Consider the following 21,177-nt stretch of genomic DNA (forward strand, 5'->3'; position numbering starts at 1 on the left):
CCATACTTTAACAACTAGTAGCTTTGATGCATTTTACGGCTACTATTTTTAACGTTACTGTGTGGAAAATGTCTGATCTTTACTAAACTTTGTATTTGACTTTTTTTGCGTATCTCTTACTGCTTCTGAGATAATAACTCTAACTCTGAAATTTGCCACCAGGGGCACTGTAAGCAGCTTTATTGTGAACTGCTGGCCAACTTTAGTAAACCTAGCCCCAACTTTTACAACTATAGCCTATAGCTTGTGCCGTTCAGAAGTTATTTTGGGTGGCAGCAAACTTTAGTGGATACCATGTATAAATATCAGGTGTGAATTGGTGCCAGAACAATATTTTAAAATGAGCCAACTCATAACTTAATGTGACTTATTAATAAGTCAATTGGCAGTTTTTAAACACTGTCCAATTGAGAAACAATAAATGAAGTTAAGAAAAAAGCAAGACAAGAATAAAAAGCTTTTTTATGTTGATTATTTTTACATGATTTTTAGAAAATTTGTTCATTGTTTTGATTTTATTTCATAAAACTGGGAATTGTACCACGTACAAGTTGTACTTCTTTTTAAAGTAACATTTGGTTAAAGTTAAAAAAACTATAACATAAAATGAATTGAAAATTTAAAATGTAAAATATATATATACAGTCGGACCTCCATATAGCGAAGTAGCAAATTGCTGGAAAAAAATTCGATATATAGAAATTTTGATATATAGAAAGGATCTTATTTTATCCTAAAAATCTCCTAAAACATTAAAATTAATTTTCGTGTATGACACCTAATTTCTAATTTATACAAGCATCAGATTAAATGAAAGTTAATAATTAAAAAAATAACAGAAATTACATTTTTGCGCCTTCATACATCTTCATTCTTCGGCAATTCAACTTGATCCGCAACATTAGGGGATTTTCGTTTTGACAAATCGAGAGAAAAGTAAAAAATTAATCTACTTAACTTAAATGGTTTTTACTACAGCTAAAACGACTAGGAACGATAATCAACAGACAAAAGGGGTGACTTGAAACTGATTTTACAATGTTACTGGTTACAACTAAAATATTTGAAATAAACTTGAGGGAATTTAAGAATTCTAAAACAAAACAACGACCTATCTACACACCCCTCAACCCCAGATTCCTTATGAGTTTCGTAGCAACTTTTAGTGAACATAGTTTTCTCCCCTAAACTTTATTTTTCATGAGACAAACAGTCTAAAGAAGAAAAAAATCTATGTATGTCTCGAAAAAAAATTCGATACATAGAGATTTTTTTCGATAGATAGAAACAATTTTTTTATGTAATGAACATAGAAATTTGCTGGGATTTCGATATGTAGAAAATTTTGATATGTGAAAGTTTGATATATGGAGGTTCGACTGCATATTTTAAATAGATAAATAAAAGAAAGGAAAAGAGATGGCAAGAGATGTTTTACTCTCTTATGAATAAAAAAAATTGATCATTGCAAAATGTTTCATTATTTTTTCGGAATCGAAAAATCTTACTCTAAATCTTTTTCAATTTGATCCATTACTAATAAAATCCTGTTTCTGAGGGAAATCATATTCACCATCTTTATTATCCTGCTTACCTCCTTCTAAAATCCCTAACCTTACTGAAATGTGGATTTCAACTTAAAAAATTACAGATGGGACAAATTATTCTTTTTTAAGTATCAAATGATCATTAATCCATTCCATTAATAATATTAAGTTTTAATGCACTATGATTTACAAAAGAATTTCTTTTTAGCATTATTGGTATTTAAAATAGTTCCATCAAGAAGTAAATATCTGATTAAATAAGTTCATTGGGTTGAAAAAAATCCCTATAATTGCATGAATAATATTATTCTTTTCTAGAGTAATCTTTGATCAATCTTTCAGTGAACTTGATTTTTAATTATTATTTTATTCCTATGTTTTATATAATAGATTAGTTGTAATAGGATTTGAGTTGCAAGAGATTTGCTAGGTTGTATTGTATCAAAGTAGTAATTGCTAAAATATTTAAAATTATTTCTTCAAACATCATACACATGGAATAAAAAGGGTTCATCTCAATATAAATTATCATTAAAGATGTACTCTTTTCATTATGCACTATCTGGTTATACTAATGAATTAAAGTTAAGAAACTAAAATCAATGTTGGAAGTTGTTCATTTAATTAAACATTAATGTTCAATAATACCATTGCAATATCAGTTGATGTTTTCTAGTAGCAGTAGTAGTTTTTTTTTTTTTTTTTTTGTATGCAGGGCTATGCAAAAGTAGGTAAAGAAAATTAAATAATAGCCAGTGAGAAAATTAACCAGTACCAGTGATTTTCACTATGCTATAAAGGTACATCATATACCTTAAAAACTTTTTCTATATCATTGATACATTTTTACAAGAAACTGCTGTATTCTTCACACTGAACTCTAGTGCAACTGCAAGCAATATTGTAACCAGATACAGTTACACAATAAATGTAATAATTAACACAGACACTCATTTGAAGCCAGCTCTTTGGAGTAATATTAAAACTGGAACAACACATAAATGTTGTAAAATGTTTTGCTTTGTGACAATGTGTGTAATGCATTTTGTTGAATAACGAGTTCATAATGAATTTTACTTTGTTTATATATTTTCTTTTGTCATGTCACAAAATACTTCCTTCATTTCTCTCTAGATGTTTTTCCATTGCATAAAATCTTTCATTTATGGGATACCTTGCTGTTGGGTGATCCATGTTTTCCTCTTTGCATTGGTGTAGCTATTTTAAAGCAACTGCGAAATAACTTACTATCATATGGCTTCAATGAATGCATTCTTATGTTTTCTGACATGCCTGGTAAGTTGCTTTTAACTGCTCATAAGTTAATTCATTATAATTTTGACATAAACATATTCAAAGATTTGTTTTGTGTGAGTTACGTGACCATGATTCCTAGACTTACAGCATTTTATATGACAGTATTTTATATGGCATGGTTTAGCTCTCTTTCAGTTACATATCCTTCATCAGTTCATGTTCGATCATCCTATACTGTAAAAAACTAGAAATAAATTACATTTCAAACTAGATTTGACTTGCTATATACAATCAATGAACTTCCATAAAATAAGCCACATATTTATGGATATATAGGGGAAAGGGTTGCACATGTGGCTATTTTTCTTTATTTCTTAATTTCTCAAAAAATATTTTCAATTTCTCAGAGCAAAAGTGTCCTTATGAATTGAATTCTCGTCTTTTTTGTGCCCTGGAATTTTTTCAGATTTTTTTCAAAAAATTTTCTGTAATATATAAAATTTTTAAAAAATGCCTTCATTTGTTTGCTTGTGCCCCAATAGGGGGGAGGAGCACATATGAACATGATTAAAAAATGCAGAACAAGCATCACATTTCAACTTAAAACTCCTTAATTTGAAACATACAGGTAGTTATCAAAATAATGGAAACACTCTGTCACAAGTGTGTTGGGAATCGCTACTCTGCTATAAATGTTCTGTTGATAACGGTGCCTCCTGACTCTAATAACTCACACTGGTGAATCCAGGTTGTGATTGAGTTCTCTGGTCATTTTTGTTGATATTGTTTGTAGGACTCGACCGATGCATCAGCGCTGATGGTTCAACAGTTTAGCCATCGGCATCGGCGGCCGATGCTAACTTGCAGGAAACATCAGCCCATTGGCCTTAAAAAACATCAAAAAGCCGATGGAATTGGCCGATGTTTTCGAAAAAAAAAAGACCTTTGCTGTTTTACTTTTTAATACGAAGTAAAGGGAGTTATTGTTTTCATATAAAGTTGTTTACTAAATTTCTCAGTATGAATTTCTATTTTAGTCACCCCTAAAAGAGATTTTAATACTGCATTCAGATATCAAACAAGTTAATTATTGCATTGTTTCTTGCAGCTGGATGTACAAATGTATCTCTCATAAGTCATAACTCAAAAATGGTAAGATGTAGAAGGTTAAATTTTTCCATGTGGTGTGTGCGTACGTTTCAGTTGCGCACTTCCCTTTTTGTTTTCAATTGGGTTTTCTAAAAATCCCATTTACTCATTTTTTTGTGACTATTAATTACTTATTTCAATGCAAAACTAATATAGCGTCTGAGACTGACGATCATCTGGTGATATATTGCCGAATTTGAGACCATGGAATCAAATATGAGATGGCGAAACCGGTTTTTGTGTCATTTTGTTAGATAAATATACAATATTACTGAAATCTTAGTTAATTGTTCAATTAAAAAAAAAAAATTTTTTTTTAAATCGGTTATTAAACAGTGTCATTGTTTTTCTTCTTTTTTTTTTTGGCTGTTGTTCTTTCTCTATCATCATACAACAGTCAAAAAAGGAGAAGCATATTTACACCCTATACAGATTGTACGTAGTATGATCCAAAAGTTCGGGGACAATCTGTATAAAACCTTACCCAGAATAGTTTACATTACCGAAGCACATCCACCTTCAAAGGGTCGCCTTGAGGGACTATGTACTTCTGCCAGTGTTCATATAACTTTTGGAAACACACCTGGAAGTCATTTTTCGCAACCTTCTATGATGCAGCTTTATCTTCTCCTGACGGAAGAAAGCGGCGTCCATGCAAATGTTTTTTTGCTGGGAACAGGTAAAAGTCACACAAAGCTAAGTCCGACGAAACGTTATGTTATTTGTTTGTCATATCAGAGTATTGATCAATCGAACCGTGCATCCTCAATATGAAAGTCACCTTCTTCCCCACGATTAAGTTAAAGCAGCAGCGCAAGAGGCCCTTCAGGAGGTTGCGAAAAATGGCTGCCAGGAGTGTTTCTAAAACTATACGAACGTTGGCAGAAGTGCATAGTCATTCAAGGTAACTATTTTGTAGATAGATGTGCTTCGGTAATGTGAACTATTCAGGGTAAGGTTTTATGCAACTTGTCCTCGAACTTTTAGATCATACTACGTACGTATGAGTTTTCAACTTACTATTTCATAACGTCTTTGAGCGACACAAGTTTACGCACATGAAGACATCACAAGAGAACTTGCAATAATTAACTGAAGAGGTGTTCAAAATGGATATTTTGGTCATCTATATGATCTTAGGTACACATGCATGTACAGATGTGCCAAAAAAACTTGTGAAGTTTAAATTGGGTGATTGTAAAATAGAAATTTAGGTCTAAATCTTATTATTATCATTATTATTATTATTATTTGTGATTTCAATTCCTTATTCGTCCAAAGGAAGTAAAGTAAATGAATAAATTATCCTTTATGTCCCTGACAATCTTATCAATTTATTTCCGTTAATTTTTTTTTTTGTCATCGGCCAACGGCACCGGCCATTGGCCGTTTGGAGAAAAACAATCGGCCATCGGCCACCTTTGAACAATCGGCCCATCGGCCAAAAAAATGCCATCTGTCGAGCTCTAATTGTTTGCTTTTTAGACATTACAATCCTCTTCAATACTGTCGGTTTCTTTCACTAAGCTTCTCTTTCTGTCCAATATTTTGCTTTGTCAACACGCTTGTCTTACAGCACTGCATGGATGCTGTCATGACTATAGATACTGTACCTCTAGAAACACCAAAAAATTGAGATGTTTCAGTTACACTTGCTTCAGCTAGACGCGCTCCAACAATTTGGCCTCTTTTAAAATTTGAGAGGTCCGATATTTCACCCGCTTTAAAAAAATCCAAGGCGTCCAGAACTTCAGTTAATCCACCATATACTACCAGAATATGTAGATTGCTACTTATAAAAAAAAAAAAAACATATCTAGTTTTGTTCTTTATTGCGTACAAAGCACATTCAAAAATGTCACTTTTATTCACAGGTATTTCCATTATTTTGATAACTACCTGTATATGTATATACCAATTACATTGAAGGGTTTGTAACCTATACTGAACCAGTTTAAACTGTATAGTAACTGCCAATAAGAAACTATTTTTTCCAAACTATATCTCTGCTCACTATCAAATTTTAAAGTTTTGTTGCATAGTCTAATCACTGGATTGACAAGAAAAAACTTATAAGGTCATTCCACACCAAATCAACGAACCTCTGAAATTGACCCATTGTTAATTTCTACAGAATTTACAAGAATGAGTCTACCCACGTGATGATAGAAAAAAATAGTTTTTTTAGATTTTTTTAACCATTTGTTTTTTTTTTACGAGACCTCCCAAAGTACTCAAAAAGTGATATTTTGGCAGTTACAAAAATTTCCTTTTTCTCAGCTCCTATAGGAGCTAGAGTGTTGTACTAGGCGTCATTTTAAAGTTCTTTTAATAGGCTGTCACATGATATGTTTTTTTAGCAAGGTCATGTGACATTAATAATTTAAGGTCATGCAAAACTTTACATTACCTCTAACATCTTAAAAAGTTGATTTTTTTTTTTAAATCTGAAAAAAAAATATGTATATTTTGCTTACTAATGTGGTCTACATCTGTGATAAAAAATTTCAGAATGGGACAGCAATGGGATCATACTGACAATTAATTATTCCTTTTCAATTAGCAATCACACCTTGGGAAAATTGCATTATTCTACAGAATCGAAAAATTTCATTATTAATTTTCAGTATGATCCCATTATGTTCTCATTCTGAAATTTTTACCATGTCTAGACCACATTAGTCTGCAAAAAAAAATATTTTTTTCAGATTTTTAAAAAATTCATTTTTTAAGATATTTAAGGTCAAATAATGTTGTGTATGACTTTGAAATATTAGTGTAACGTAACCTTGCTAAGTGACATATCTTGTGAAAGTCTACTAAAAGAGCTTTAAAATGACACCTAGTACAAAACTCTAGCTACTATATTAGCTGAGAAAAACTAATTTTGTAACTACCAAAATGTCACTTTTTGCCATTTTTTGAGTACTTTCTGCTGTCTCACACAAAAAACTAATGGTGAAAAAAAATCTTTAAAAACTGCATTTTTCTATCATCACGTGGGTAAATTCATTCCTGTAAATTTTGTAGAAATCGACGATGGTTCTATTTCAGAGGTTCGTTGATTTGGCGTGGAATGACCCTGTAAGACTACATAATAAAATATTCTTTGGGTTCTTTAAAATTTATTCTTGTTACATAGTGTGTTTAAGCTTCATACAGAATATAATGATAAATGTTAAAATTATTTTCAACTTTATATAAATATTTTGTTTTTTACTTCCTTTTGCAAAAAAGGAAGTATTGTATGCGCGAAAAAATGTTCACTCAAAAATCGGTCTTAGTTTCCATTTTGCTCACCCCCAAATGAATGTTGAGTTTTTTTTTTTCGACCCGACCACACATACATATGTACCTAAGAACTTATAGATGCCCGAAATATCTATTTTGACGATTCCCGAGTTAATTACAACGAGTTTTCTCATGACGTCTGTATTTATATATGTGCATATGTATGTTGCATAACTCAAGAACGGTAGGTTTAGAAAGTTGAAATTAGGTATGTAGACTCCCAGTAGGGTCTAGTTGTGCACCTCCCCTTTTCGTTGCATTCCGGGGTTTCTAAAGGGGTCTTTTGCACTTTTTTGGGGGCTAATTTGATGCAAACTCAAATGGTGTTATAATTTGGTGGACACTTGGCGATATATCGCCAGTCTTTTGGTCGACAAATTTGGCGATTTTTTTTTAAAAATCTTTTTAATTAGGCCATTGTTGGTGATATTTGGAGAGTAAACTATTGAATCGCATTATAATTGCAATAATGGGAAAATAACATTAAATTGGTGTAAAAGGAAGTCATGTGATGCACACATCAGTTTGTTCTTGTTAATATTATATAACACTAAATTCATGGCCAACTATTTAGTAACTAAGGATTTTAAAAAACAGAAAATAATGAAATAATTAATTACCAATAATTTAATAATTATTAACAATAAATTTACTAACTGATTGTTGCAAACTAGTGATTATAAATCTTTACATCTTTTTTTAAACACTTAAAATAATGCTATACTAATATTTATATTATGGAGAGGATATGAAAACTGTTCATATGTGACCCTACGTGTTCTCTTCAGAAGTGCCCCATCATCTACCTTTGAACTAATTTTGGAAAATAAAGAATTTTTAGTTTAAATAAAAATTTTAAACATTGTCATTAATTTACTTGAAAGTTCATATAAAGGTTTGCAATTATTCAGTTTATTTCGTTAGTTAGTTTTCATGAGAAGAAGGCAACGATAAAATTTTATGCAACATCTACTAAAACAAAGAAGCTGTCACCACAGAAATATGAACTGTCTCATTGCTCTAGAAGTTTGGCCAAGAAGTAGGAATAGTACTGCCATTACTTGAGAAATTTTCAAGATTTTTTGCTTGATGTTATCCCAGTAAAACATACCATGCTCACATGTGCCCCCCTTTCCCCTAAATATTTCTTCAAAAAATGTGAATTTATTTCACATGATTTTGGCTTTCAACAAATTTTCCACTTAGTTTTACGAAACTTGGTACAAACTTGGCAACAAACAAGAGAAACAGTTTATTAAAATTAAAAAAAAAAATATTTAAGGAAGGAATAAATTAATATGGAAAATATAGTATTTGAAAGAATAAAACTTGCCTGACAGAAAACAGATTACATTGGACTAATAGAGACAAAACTTGCAGCAAATGAGTTTTTTACTTTTTTGTCACAAAGTAAACAATGAGCTCTACCTCCATAACCCTTTCTTTCTGCCATTTGATGCCTATACGTATGGTGAGCAGTTTTTGAGATATTTCAATTGCACAAAGTTCCCCTATGCTCAACTAGCCCCAGCCTAGCCTATGTTTGTAAAAATCACATATTATGGATACTTGATCCCTTCAGTTTCAGGGATACATGATCCCAGGGATCAAGTATCCCTATAACAATTAAACACAATAAAAACAATATAACTGTAGTTTACTTAGTTGACTTTAATTTTAAACATTCAAATCCATGTTAACATAGTAAAATTTATCATAGTATAAGTGAAAGATGTAAACAGACACTGCAGTTAATTTTCTAAATAATTAAACTATCAGTTCATACTTGTAACCAAACTCATGGTTCTCATTTACACATAACACCTCAAACATAACTAACAACATAAACTAACTCTACTGATAAAATGTTCTGATCAGCCAAATGAGCTTGAACAAGTTAAAATTGATTGTCCTTGATTGAATTTAAAAAAAAAAAGATTTTGCTATAGTTAGAATTACAACAAAAATAGAGTTGCCCATTACGTAATTGCCTATTTACGTAAAGTATTGGTCCTAGAGTGTGCAAACAAAATAATTTTTATACAAAATTTCTTTTATAAAAAAAATATTTTTACTTTCTTTTTAGAAATTGATATACAGCGTTGTGTTCAAGATTCGAAAAAAATATTTTGTAGTACACCCAAAAGCATAACGTACAGAATGCATGAAAATCCTAGTCCAAAACCGAAACAGTCTTCTGCAACTAATGTGAAGTCCTCGAATGAATCTTATGCAGTAGAGCAGAATTTAGTAAGATTTGCATGAAGAATTTTCAAAGTTTTGTCTTGTTTAAACTGAAAGTTACTGTTGCTTTTATCAAATGTTTTCTTTTCCCTTATTGCTTCAGTCTTATAGTTATCTTTTCATTTTTGAAAAAATTGAAGAAGTACATTTCAGTTTTTGTTAAATTCCTTGAATTTTGTACTGTAAATTTAATATTAAAATTTGTTATATTGCATAATACAGTCTAACTTGCTAGTAACAAGTTCCCAGGGACATGGATCTTTTTTCGTTATATAGGAGTGCTCGTATATAACATGTTGGTGTTAAAAATTATACAACTTTATAAATTCTTGCATCTTTTTCTTTTTTCTTTCTTTTTTTTCTGTACAGTTCCCAAAACATTGATTATTTACTTTGAACTATCTTAAGATTTTGATTCCTTGCTAACTTTTGGTTGATGTTGGAATATCAAAGCAATTTTTTCAAGAAAAAATAAACTGAACTGGAAGGCAATGTTGAAATTTTTTAAATTTTAGAATTATTGCTCACATTAAGCAGACTTTGCTCATTTAAAGCAAGTTATGCTCCCACAAACTTACCATTGTATTTACCAAATATTCCTGTATTCCTCATTAAATCCAGGTTCTCATTAAATCAGGGCTTGTTATAAGCTGGTTTGGCTGTATTACATTCTAACTGCCCTGCAACATGATTTTCATTTTGCTCTATTCAATACAATTCATTGAATTTATGACAATTAGCTTGGGCACCAATTGGTACGTTTATTATGGTACGTTTTTGATCATACTAGTTTTTTTAAATAGTATCTGGAAGTCCCTGGAGGAAAGTTTAAACCTGGATAAGTTGACTGAATTGAAGTTCATTTTACTGTTTTGAAATACGTATTGTGTTCTTGAGAAGAATTTGCCCATAATTCTGTCACTTGTTTCTGAAAGTACACATACTCTAGTTTAAAATTTAGGCATCCAGTTCTACACTGACCCTCAGTGCACTGAGATAAAGGCTTATGAAAACTGCACTTTTTAGCATTTTTCAATACTAAAACTGCCACTTTTTTAGCAGCTCAGATGGTGAGCCATGCACCTAATGAGGGTATTAAATAATTTATATATATTCTTACACAAATTATGTACAAAAACCATGGTTGAGCTTGAATGCAGGGAATCAGAGGGCCTCAAACATGGCTCTTTTTCATTTTTTTTTCCGACAAAGTTTGGCGACTCCTGAAAGGATGTACTGAAAATCAGCCACAAAATTTATCATATATTTCAATTTAAGTACTAAATGTTTTATTGTAAACACAAGAATTTTTTTGGTTGATGCTTAATACTCAGAAATAATCGCATTTTAAAAAATGCTGATTTGGGAAAAACCTCTATGTCAGGCTCCACTTTACGAATTTTTACAGGTCCCAAGAAAATATTTTGGAGGAAAAGAAAAAATATGTGTCTTCTAAAATCTTTAAAAGAATCCACCATGAAAAATTGAGCAAAATCAAAAATGGTGTATATCCAAACACCTCATTTCTGCCCGGTTCTTATAAAAACTGGCTCTTAAGCATGGAAAAACTGAAACATGTGCTTTGCAGTAACTTGCATGCTGTATTTTAGATTTCCATTCTTTTGTATTCTGCAAATATTTTATTTATTGTTTGTTAGTAGTGAGTTTTTCAAGTAGTGAATTAATTTTCTGTCATATCTTACTTATTGTTAGATTATGTTTTCTACTCTATCACATGTTTTATATGTATATTTTGAACAAATGTTCTAAAAATAATTATTAAATATTTATTTGAAGTAAAACCTATAAGCACTGATTATGCCAGACGTCTTGCCAGATGTCCCGGTTTTCAGACAAAATCCCAGCGTCCTAGCCGATTTACTTCACGCCCCTGTAAAAGATAAATTTGATTACAGATGACCAAAAAGTCTAAACATTATTAATTGTAAAGGATTATTTATTTAAAATAAAAACTCATTTCTGAACCTCAAATCCAGACTGACTAAGTCCAAAATTCGCAATTTATTACTGCATTGTATGTAGAATCCTAGTCCACATCGAGCAATGCAAACAACTTTTTAAAAAAAACCCTCTATAATTATTTACAAGTGTTAAAATAATGCACGTCCTATCCTTTGCATGTGCCAGACAAATGTTTTTCCTTTCTCCTGTAAAGTAGTCATTATGGACTTAAGTTAGTCTGGCTCTGAGGTACAGATTTGTAACATTGACCTGCAAGATTAATATCGGATTAGCTTGTGAGGATGTTTATCACAAGATTAAAAACAAATGAGATATTCTAAAAAAGTCCTGGCCAAAAAAAAAGACACATAAATATTGTTCAAATTTTTATTCCTCATTCAAAGTGTTTCATTGAACTAAACTAACTTAAAAATATTAATCTGTTGGAAATAAAATGTTTAAATGTATCTGCTTGTGTCGTGTATTATTTGGATGCCTCACTTGGCAAATCGATTAACTCCATAAAGCAAAAAGTGGAGAAAAGTTATAAAGAAGATGGTTTTCTATCCATAGGAGTAAATAGGACCTCGTGTTACTTAGTCTGCCATCACATGGTCAGAAATGTGCTGAACTAAAACTTTGATATCAAGTCACTTGCTAAGCATTGATTTAGCACTATTAAAGCAGAAATGATGATTTTTTTAAAAAAGTGGAGTTAATCCATTTGGCAACTGAGGCATCCTTTTATTACCCCTGGTTTAGGCTCCTAATTATTAACTGTTTATTCATAGCATTGAGAATGAACAACGCTCTAAAACTCTAAAAACCGACCAGTGTCCTTTTGAATCCTTGTTTGTTCCACTTGGGGGGGGGGGGGAGGATGCTGTCCCAGTTGAGCATTTCAGAAATCTGGCAAGCCTAAATATAGCAGAAAGTTTTCAAGAAAATGTTTCTTTTTTTTTAATCCAAACTAAAGGGCTATACATAGACGTTGTTGGCAGGTGTCATTTTCACCCCTGTGAGGAAAATAAGAATTGTAAATACATTTACTAATGCTGAAGCAGAGCAGAACCTCAAAAGTGCCTCTTGGAACATGTTATGGCAAGAACTTGTAGCATCCATAATGTTTTTGTACATAAAAAGGAGCATTAGCGGCTAGTGAACATTAGGTTAGGCTGGTTATTTCAAGATTTTTTACCCCCTATACTTCATCATATGAGAGAATGAGAAGCAAAGGGATGTAAGTAGATATTTTCAATTTTTGAGTAAAACATGTTTAAAGATAACATCCTGGGTTGGCTTTCATTGATTTTTTTTTTCTAAATCATGCTGTACAGCACCACCTACCAATGCTATTTGTATTATATCTTGCCACAAGACAGAGGAAAGGTTCCCTTACTATTTGTACTGTTTATCTCCAAATTTCTAATTTTGCCATTTACATCCCTTTGCTTCTCACTGCCTCATATATCCTCAAAATCTCTGCATCCTTTAATTAAACTGCATTTATTATAAATATTATTCAAACTACTTTTTATAACATTATGTAGGGAACTATAAATCTCTTCTTGGAGGGTCAAAATAACCCACATCATTACTCTGGGTATATGAAGACTGCCGTAATTCTAGTATTCATTTTCAGATTGTGTAAACTGCATTTATTTCTTATAACAAAATGGCATTGTAAATATGATGATGCTGCAATACATAAATGAAAATAAATTACTACACTAACATTATAAATAGTTACCTTGACTTAAATTTGAGAATTTGAATAAGGGAAAAAAAATAATTTTGGTTAACAGTGTTTTGGGTTCAAGCGTTTCAAATTAATCAAAGTATTACTATTATGACTTTTGCAGTATAAATCTATTACAATTTTGCAGTTCATAATATTTCCAATCAGTTTAATTACCAAAAAGTACATATTCTATACTTTTAAATGACTGCATTAATGTCATGCTCACTTTTCACTCCTTACTGTATTTTCTCCTGCATCAATCAATGCATTTAGTAAAGGTATAATCTCATAGGTTTAGCTTGTAGTAACTACATTTTCATATCAATATAATCGTGAACACAAAGTTTATATCCGTTTGAAAATTAATTAAATTATGCTTCATAATTATTTAGGTGATGACACCTGTACCTCTTGAAGAACTAAAATCCGAAACGTGTGCCAGAATTTCTGCAGAAGACCTGTTAGACTTTTTAGATCTTTTACCTGGTCCACGAACTCATCCAAAGTCCCAAAAGATTAAGATTGTAGTTGTTGACATTAGATCAAGTGAAGAGTATCCTTTATACTATTTTGCTGATTTTTAGTATATGTATATATGCAATTAATTCTCTGTTTAGTGACAATCTGTTCAAAGAAGATTATTTGAAGTTATGAGTATTCCTCTGTAAACATTTCTTAGAAAGAAAGCACAGTTTTTCTGTTTTAACAACAAATATAAAAAAATAGGTTAAAACATATTTATATTTTAACTGAGCTTGAGATCCTTTTAAGGGCTGAAATTCTGAGTAGGAATACAGGAATCACATCAAGATTTATTTTCATCTCAGAAAACTGTCCATGTAAAATTTTCTGGCTTGCAAAAAAAAAAAAAAAATCATCAAAGCTTATGCACAGCTTGAGTGTGTGATATCACTTGCATAATGATGCTGTATATATACCGGAAAATTTACAATAGTATGAAATATTTATGTGCATTTAGTGACGTAAAAGAAAGTATTTGGTCAAAATGTCAAAATAGTTATGAGAAAAAAACAAGACATCTCACATGCCGAAGTTTAGATTGTAAGAAGCAAAAAAGGTTAAAATAGTAAAATAATATTAAATGCTTTTGCTCTTGTAAAAATTTCAAATGATGAAAAAATAAAATTAAAAAAAGCTCTAGAATGTTCTTTAAAAGAAAATAATTTTAATTTCCCTTCTAAATCTCATCTCTCAATTGATAATAATTGCTATCTAAACAACTGTTGCAAGACTCTAGAAAATAAATGTCTTTTGTGTTACGGTAACAGATAATGTCAAGAAAAATCCCCATCAATGAGTCAGATAAATATATTTCTGAAACTTGTTGATGGAACAGTTCCTTGAAAAGTTCTCAAAATTATCTTTTCTGCATCATAGATTTTGTTATTTCAATGCATGGTTTGTTGAGAAGTATAATTCATAATATTCAATTATTTTTTATTAGATAGCATTTAATTTTTACATCACATTCCTAAACTAGAAGTAAAGTACTGCTATTCTATACAAAGTAACTTTGAGGAAACATCTCAGGTTTCCCTCAATTGCTAACACAAACTTAACTCACGAAAGAAACTTGTTAGTTTTATACTTAATTTCATTCTTGTTTATCTTCCTCCATACTAATAAGTAAACTCTGGTAACATTCAAAGAAAAAAATTCAAAGTGTGTCTTAATGTGTTTGCTTACCTCGAAAACCTCTTTCAGTTTTTTTTAATTAATTTTTTTTTAAAGCTTTCTGTGCATTTCTAGCCAAAATTTAGGATATTTTACAAATTTATTACCGAGGAAAAAATTCTCAAAATATCTATCTGTATCTTGAATCCCAGGCATTTTCAGATTCAAAGCATAGTAATCTCTATCATCGGCAGAAATAGCATACTAACCATACAACAAAAGCCTGTCACACTGTCCAGCTCAGGAGAGGGAAGATATAAGATAGATAAGATTTTATTAGGGGGACATAATTCATTCTCCACCCTAGGAAAAATTCTCTCAATATATGAAAGGATCAATTAAATGCTATTGCTTTTTTTTTCATTATTCTAAATTAATTCTGTAGAGCTTCTTTATGTTTGATTCTCATGTTTAATGCATTTAAAAAGTAAGTAGTTTTAGTGCTAATGTATTAAGGACAGCCTTGTTTTATTGCTGCAAATGTGTATTTAAAAATGAGTTTCAAATGTAAAGTTGAGTTTTCATAACTTAGTTTAAATTTTTCCTGAATGGATATTTTAGATATTGTCGTGGATCGTTAGAGAACAGTATAAATGTACCCTTTTCTACAGCATTTTCAGATGATGGTAGTTTAGGTAGTTCACAACTTCATCGTAGCTGGAAAGGAAAATTGATCACTGTCATTGGTAGCAGTAAAGACAGAGCAGCTTCTGAAGTAAGTTAATGCAATTTCTTAATTCTGATATCATGCTATATAATAATCACATGAACAGTTTGATTTTCAGTTTGTATAATTTAATCACTGAACTATTAAAAAACAATTAGCAATCCATTATTTAAAAATATTCATTAGTTTATCATGTGTTGATATTTTCATATCTTATTTGCTTCTTACATATATAAATGTTTTGCTGTATTATTAGTGGATCTAGCTGAAATAGTTTGAAATTGATCAAACCGAAGTGCTACTTGCTAGGTTTTTAAAATAATTAAAACTTCAGGATGTTCTCATATATGAACTTAAAAAAAAAACTTCTTCATAAGTTACTATATGAAATAACAGAATAAAAGTTGAGTGCTTGTTTCTTTTTCTAAACAAAAAAAAAGAAAAAAGCTTTATTACCAAAAAAGTAGATTACTCAGTTTTTAAAACATAAATTTTAAGAAATAAAACAAATGACAATTGCAGCACTGGTGGTCAGAAGCTGTGCTGTTATTGAATAACATAAGCTTATAATGTTGAGGGTATCTTGAAACAACAAAGCTAATTAAATTTGAGTGAGATTTATCAATTCAACATTTTCAACTTCTACATTATAAGCTTATGTTATTCAATGAAACATAGCTTCTGCCTGCTAGTCCAGCAACTGCCTTTTTTTTAAGGCAGTAAATAAAAACATATCACTCTCCCGAGTAGGTTTGATCCACTAACTATTCATATTCAGTTAACTGCCAAGCACACTAGTCAATTGTGCCACAAAGGCTTCACTTTAAATGATTTGTTGATCTTTGAAGGTAGCAGGGGAAACTCATTTTTATGGGGTTTTTTTCCAGGCACAGGGTGCCTCAAAATTATAATAATAATTTTGTTTTGGTATATGCCACATTCAACATTGTTCTGAAATCCAAATGTGCCCCTGTTTGCATGATTTAAAAAAAAATATTTAAATATTTTTGTGTTCAATTTGCAAAATTGCACTACTTAATTGCTATGTTTCAATGAAAATAAATAGTTATATAATCTGCCTCTTTATTGTTGAAAAAATGCTGATTTTTCATGTTTTTAGCCAAAATTAGTAAACATAGTATATTTTTATTTTCGATGATGAGTTGCGTTGAAAAAGTGCCATTGGTGGTACTTAACTTGCATAAAAATTTTTAGATGTGTGGTACAGTTCTTTCCTTTGCCACAAATGAGTAGAAGTTATACTAATTTTCAGTGTTTTAGCGTTTTTAATAAATTTTCTCAAGTAGTACAAATTTTGTTTTCGCCATATTTTTCTGCCATTATTATCTAGTTTTATCCCATGCGTTGCATTTTTAGATATGTGATGTGTCATAAATTAACTACTTATTGCGTATAAAATTTTTAATTTGAAATGTGCTATTCAAAAACTTTGCAGCTGCGTTCAAAATTAAGGTTAAACAACACAGAACTCAACAAAGAACTAAAGATGGTGTGTATGTACAGGAAATTTCTGCTTGCAGACAATTTTTATCTTCACTATTTTAGGTAATAAAGCTTTTTTCCAGTTGAAATTCTGCCTTTTAGCACTTTTACTTCTGTTGCAGTATTGTTTCAATGAAAGCATTTCTTCCTTTGCGGCCGTCTGCATTTTCCGTGCTGTTTTAGTAGCATTCTATTTACTACACACAACTGGCGTAAGACTTCAGGTTCTAAAATTGATTCGGATACTATGTTTATTCCAGTTTCTTGCATCCAAAGACATTTCGTGATTCAAGGTTGGCTGATATTGGTTGAAAACCAAACCGGGGGGAGCATATCATCATATTCACTTAACCTGAATTTTGATTTTGGAACCTTAAACTTCAAACACTCGAATTTCTTGATCTTTGTTTCTTCTTATAATTGCTGTCTATTTTTTCAATTAATACTCATCACAGTGTTTTAATACCTTGGTTTTAGTCAATTTCCATTGCTGTGGTAGCATTATTGTGAATTCTTAGGAAGGTCATGTAATTTACTTTTTTAAATCCCTTTTGTGTAACCTGGTCGTTTCTTTAAGCGAATCATATGGGCAAATCAATTCATATTACAAAAAGTGCAAGCAAAATGTTCTGTAGGCAGCTGTGAGCCACTTAGAGTACGTAATAGGCCCTGGTTGGCTGTCTTGTAACTCTGAACAGTCCAGTTGAAACAGTTGCACAACTATCAATTATTTGCTTTTGGTCTGTGCTCAAATTTTCAATATTTTCCTTTTCTTTTGCCAATGTAGAAATACATGACAAAGGTAACATAGAATGATAGCATAAGTAGGTTTTCGCATGCCATCAGCTTGGGTTTGATTAAGCCAGAAAGTTCTTAGGTTCAGTACTTTTTCTATCGTATTTATCAGGTGTCAGACCAGTAGTCTGTTCGTATGAAAAATGTACACCAAATGTTGCAGCTCTTTATTTCCACTGGACGTTAAATCCCGGTTATCACAAATTTGCCATTTCAACTGCGCTTGCGCGCGGACTTAGCCTTTTTGGGTTTTCTGTTTTAAGATTTCATGTTTCTTGTTTTAGTGTTATAATACAACAAATTAATAATTGCGATTTATTTTTGCAGTGATTTCGCGATATATTATATGAATAACTGATAATCTTTATAATGTAAAGAGAAAAATGACCCTTCAATATTTATTGATTTGGAAATATTTATCTTTATACATAAATGGCTACTTCTGCGTGTATGTATATACGGGATAATCTTCAAAACTACCAGACCGATTTCAACCATTGTTTCACCATAGATAGCTACATTATCAGGGAGCAACTTAGGCTACAATTCATTCCTAAAAAACGTAGTTTAAAAACGTTATGATGGACAGATATCTGTCTATTGCGGATATTTTACGTTAGGCGTAAACAGCTTAGTATTATACATTTTTATTTAGGTTCATAGTTCGGCTTTGTATTAGAAGTAATGCTGCAGTTTTAGTACTCTTCTGAGGTTGCGAATTTGGCCATGGGGGCCAAAAAATGGCCAATAGGGCTTTTGTTTAATAGAAAAATCAAACTCCGAATCCATTAATAATTAAGACGAAAATTCAATCTTTACCGAGACCTAAAAACTAAATCAGAGAAAGCTTTGTGATTTCTAATTTTTATCTGTTGCTATCTCATATTTATTAACAAATTTAAAATGTTTGTAATTAATTTTAGCAAGATTTTTGAAATCAGCAAAGTTCGCGCGCAAGCGCAGTTGAAATGGCAAATTTGTGATAACCGGGATTTAACGTCAAGTTTTATTTCCTTCTTTTTTTAACACCTGCACCGTTGACCGTATGTTTTTTGTTTTTCTTTTCATGGTTCTTATGGGAGTACGGTTTCACGAGACTGTTTTAGTTAAGAGATAATAACTTTGTTCTTAAATAGAAAGATTTACCAGTGATTAAAAACGAATTTTGCATTACTCCCGTTGGTTTTGAACGCTAATCAAACAGAGCTGCATTAAGTTTTCTAATAGCATATTTTAAATTTAAAAATTTATATGCAATAAGTAATTTACAACACACCATGCATCTAAAAATGCATCACATGTCATAAAACTATAATTATGGCAGAAAAATATAGCAAAAACAAATTTTTTACTATTTGAAAAATTTTATTGAAAATGTTAAAAAAAGTGAAAATTGCGAAAACTTCTACTCCTTTGTGGCAAAGGAAACAGCTATACCACACACCCCAAAATTTTTATGGGAGTTTAGTGCCACCAATGGCACGTTTTCCACGCAACTCATCATCAAAAATAGTAGCGTACTATTTTTACTAATTTTGGCTAAAAACGTGAAAAAACAGCATTTTTTCGAAACTTCAACCCAATTGCAGCAGATCAAGAAATTTTCAATACACAATTTGAATTGAAAAAATTCGAATTTATGTGCACTTTGCTCTATCAATGGCACCTTTTCCGTACTACCCATAATCAAAAAAAAAAAAAAAGTTATTTTTTGGCCCACCCTATTCAACAGTGCTTGATTTAAGACACATTTTTTTTTCTCCTCTTCAATTGGTTTTGAATTAGATTCATCCAAAGATAAATGCCAACTATTGTGAGGTGGACAATATGCAGGGTTGCCAACCTTGGAGAAAAAATTTGAGGAGTATATGTGGGCTTTTGAGAGCATTTTAAAATTTTGTGTAGCAGCAGGGTATTTTGTATAAAAATTAATAAAAAAAAACTAAAACCTCTTATCTAAATTGTTTACAAGCTTTGATAATGGTTTTAAGCACTAGCAGTAAAATAAATTATTTTTAAATTAATAAAACAGCTTTAAACACTATGTCATGTTTTAACTATAAGCATCTTTCATTTCCCATATTTACATTTCTGTCATAATGAAATAGCAAAATGTTATTAAAATAAATTTCATTTTATTAAAATCTTAGTAAGCTATATCTTTGGTAAGCATTAAGACTAAATTTGGCGAATGATACTGGCTTAAATTAGATCCGATGGAACTACTTTCTTGAATAGGTAAGGCAGTCTTCAGCAAAAAATTAAATATAAGGATAGAAATAAGTCTACAAAGGGTATAAATGTCTAAGCAGTAGGATGGTATAGCAGACAAAACTGAGAGAACACTAATGGATGCAATCAGATTTCACTTCTCCCTCCACTGCTGTTTTACCCTCCCCCACCAGCAGAAAGAAGTTCCTTCCTTCTTTCTACCCAAGAAAGAACACAATAAAACATACGAAGGGTTGAAAATAATCAACAAAAAGTTATGAAGGTCTTAAGTGGTAAAAAGGCATTATAGACAAAAATGAGCAAGTGTTACGGAAGGCGATGCAGTCTGATTTCAAAATGTGAAAACACTAACACTTGCACTGTCACTCTCAAACCTTTCTCCTTCCTACCCAAGGCACAAAGTTCCCATCTTTTTTCGTATCTTAGAATGAACACATGCAATAGTAGAAATCCTGACCGGAAAGAAAGGAGATGAAGGGGTATTTGCCTGATTGCTTGTGAATGAGCTCAGCCAGGGAATGCAGAGCAAAATAACTTCTTTTCAAAGTTGCAGAGTATTTCTACAAGATGGGGAGCAGTTGGCAACCCTGTATATGCTTAAGATTCATGAAAATTTCAATTTGTGATGAATGAGTAAAATATATATATATCATATTGATATTGTGTTACTTTATTTCAGTTTGCTACTAAGCTAGTAAGAGCAGGCTACAGTTATGTTTGTACTTTACATGGAGGCATTGAAGTTTTAAGGAGGACTGGTTTGCTGATTGCCAAAACATCTGAAAGCTATAACAGTTAGTTAATGATCTGAAAAGATCCGAATTTTACTCAGGGACGTAACTAAGAAATTTTAAAATTGTAGAAGACTTGTCTTTGGCGCCCCCTACCCCCTACCAACAACAAGACTGTTGCTGAACAAACTTGATATTAACACCACTCATTAATTTCAATCCCCCCTCCCCATTCAACTGAGATAGTAAATGTGTTGGTTTGAAAATATAATTTAATGTACAATATCTTTACTTTTTTACAGTAAAATATCAAGATTCCTTTGAAATAGCTCATAGACATAAGACATTAATATAAAAGAAGCT

At 31.2% G+C, this 21,177-nt stretch overlaps 1 protein-coding gene across 1 annotated transcript in view; it reads left to right on the forward strand.

Moving 5' to 3' along the window:
- The window catches only part of LOC129231098 (TBC domain-containing protein kinase-like protein), a 100,690-nt gene extending 79,800 nt beyond the window's left edge, over nt 1-20,890 (forward strand). Inside the window, exons 18-22 of the mRNA XM_054865345.1 lie at nt 2,682-2,843; nt 9,331-9,494; nt 13,584-13,744; nt 15,448-15,601; nt 20,763-20,890. Of these exons, the coding sequence (XP_054721320.1) occupies nt 2,682-2,843; nt 9,331-9,494; nt 13,584-13,744; nt 15,448-15,601; nt 20,763-20,882 (761 nt within the window). The 3' untranslated portion in view covers nt 20,883-20,890. The remainder of the gene's footprint in view (nt 1-2,681; nt 2,844-9,330; nt 9,495-13,583; nt 13,745-15,447; nt 15,602-20,762) is intronic.
- The last annotated feature ends 287 nt before the right edge of the window (nt 20,891-21,177 follow it).

Source organism: Uloborus diversus, chromosome 10, assembly GCF_026930045.1.
Source record: "Uloborus diversus isolate 005 chromosome 10, Udiv.v.3.1, whole genome shotgun sequence".
Taxonomy (NCBI): Eukaryota; Metazoa; Arthropoda; class Arachnida; order Araneae; family Uloboridae; genus Uloborus; species Uloborus diversus.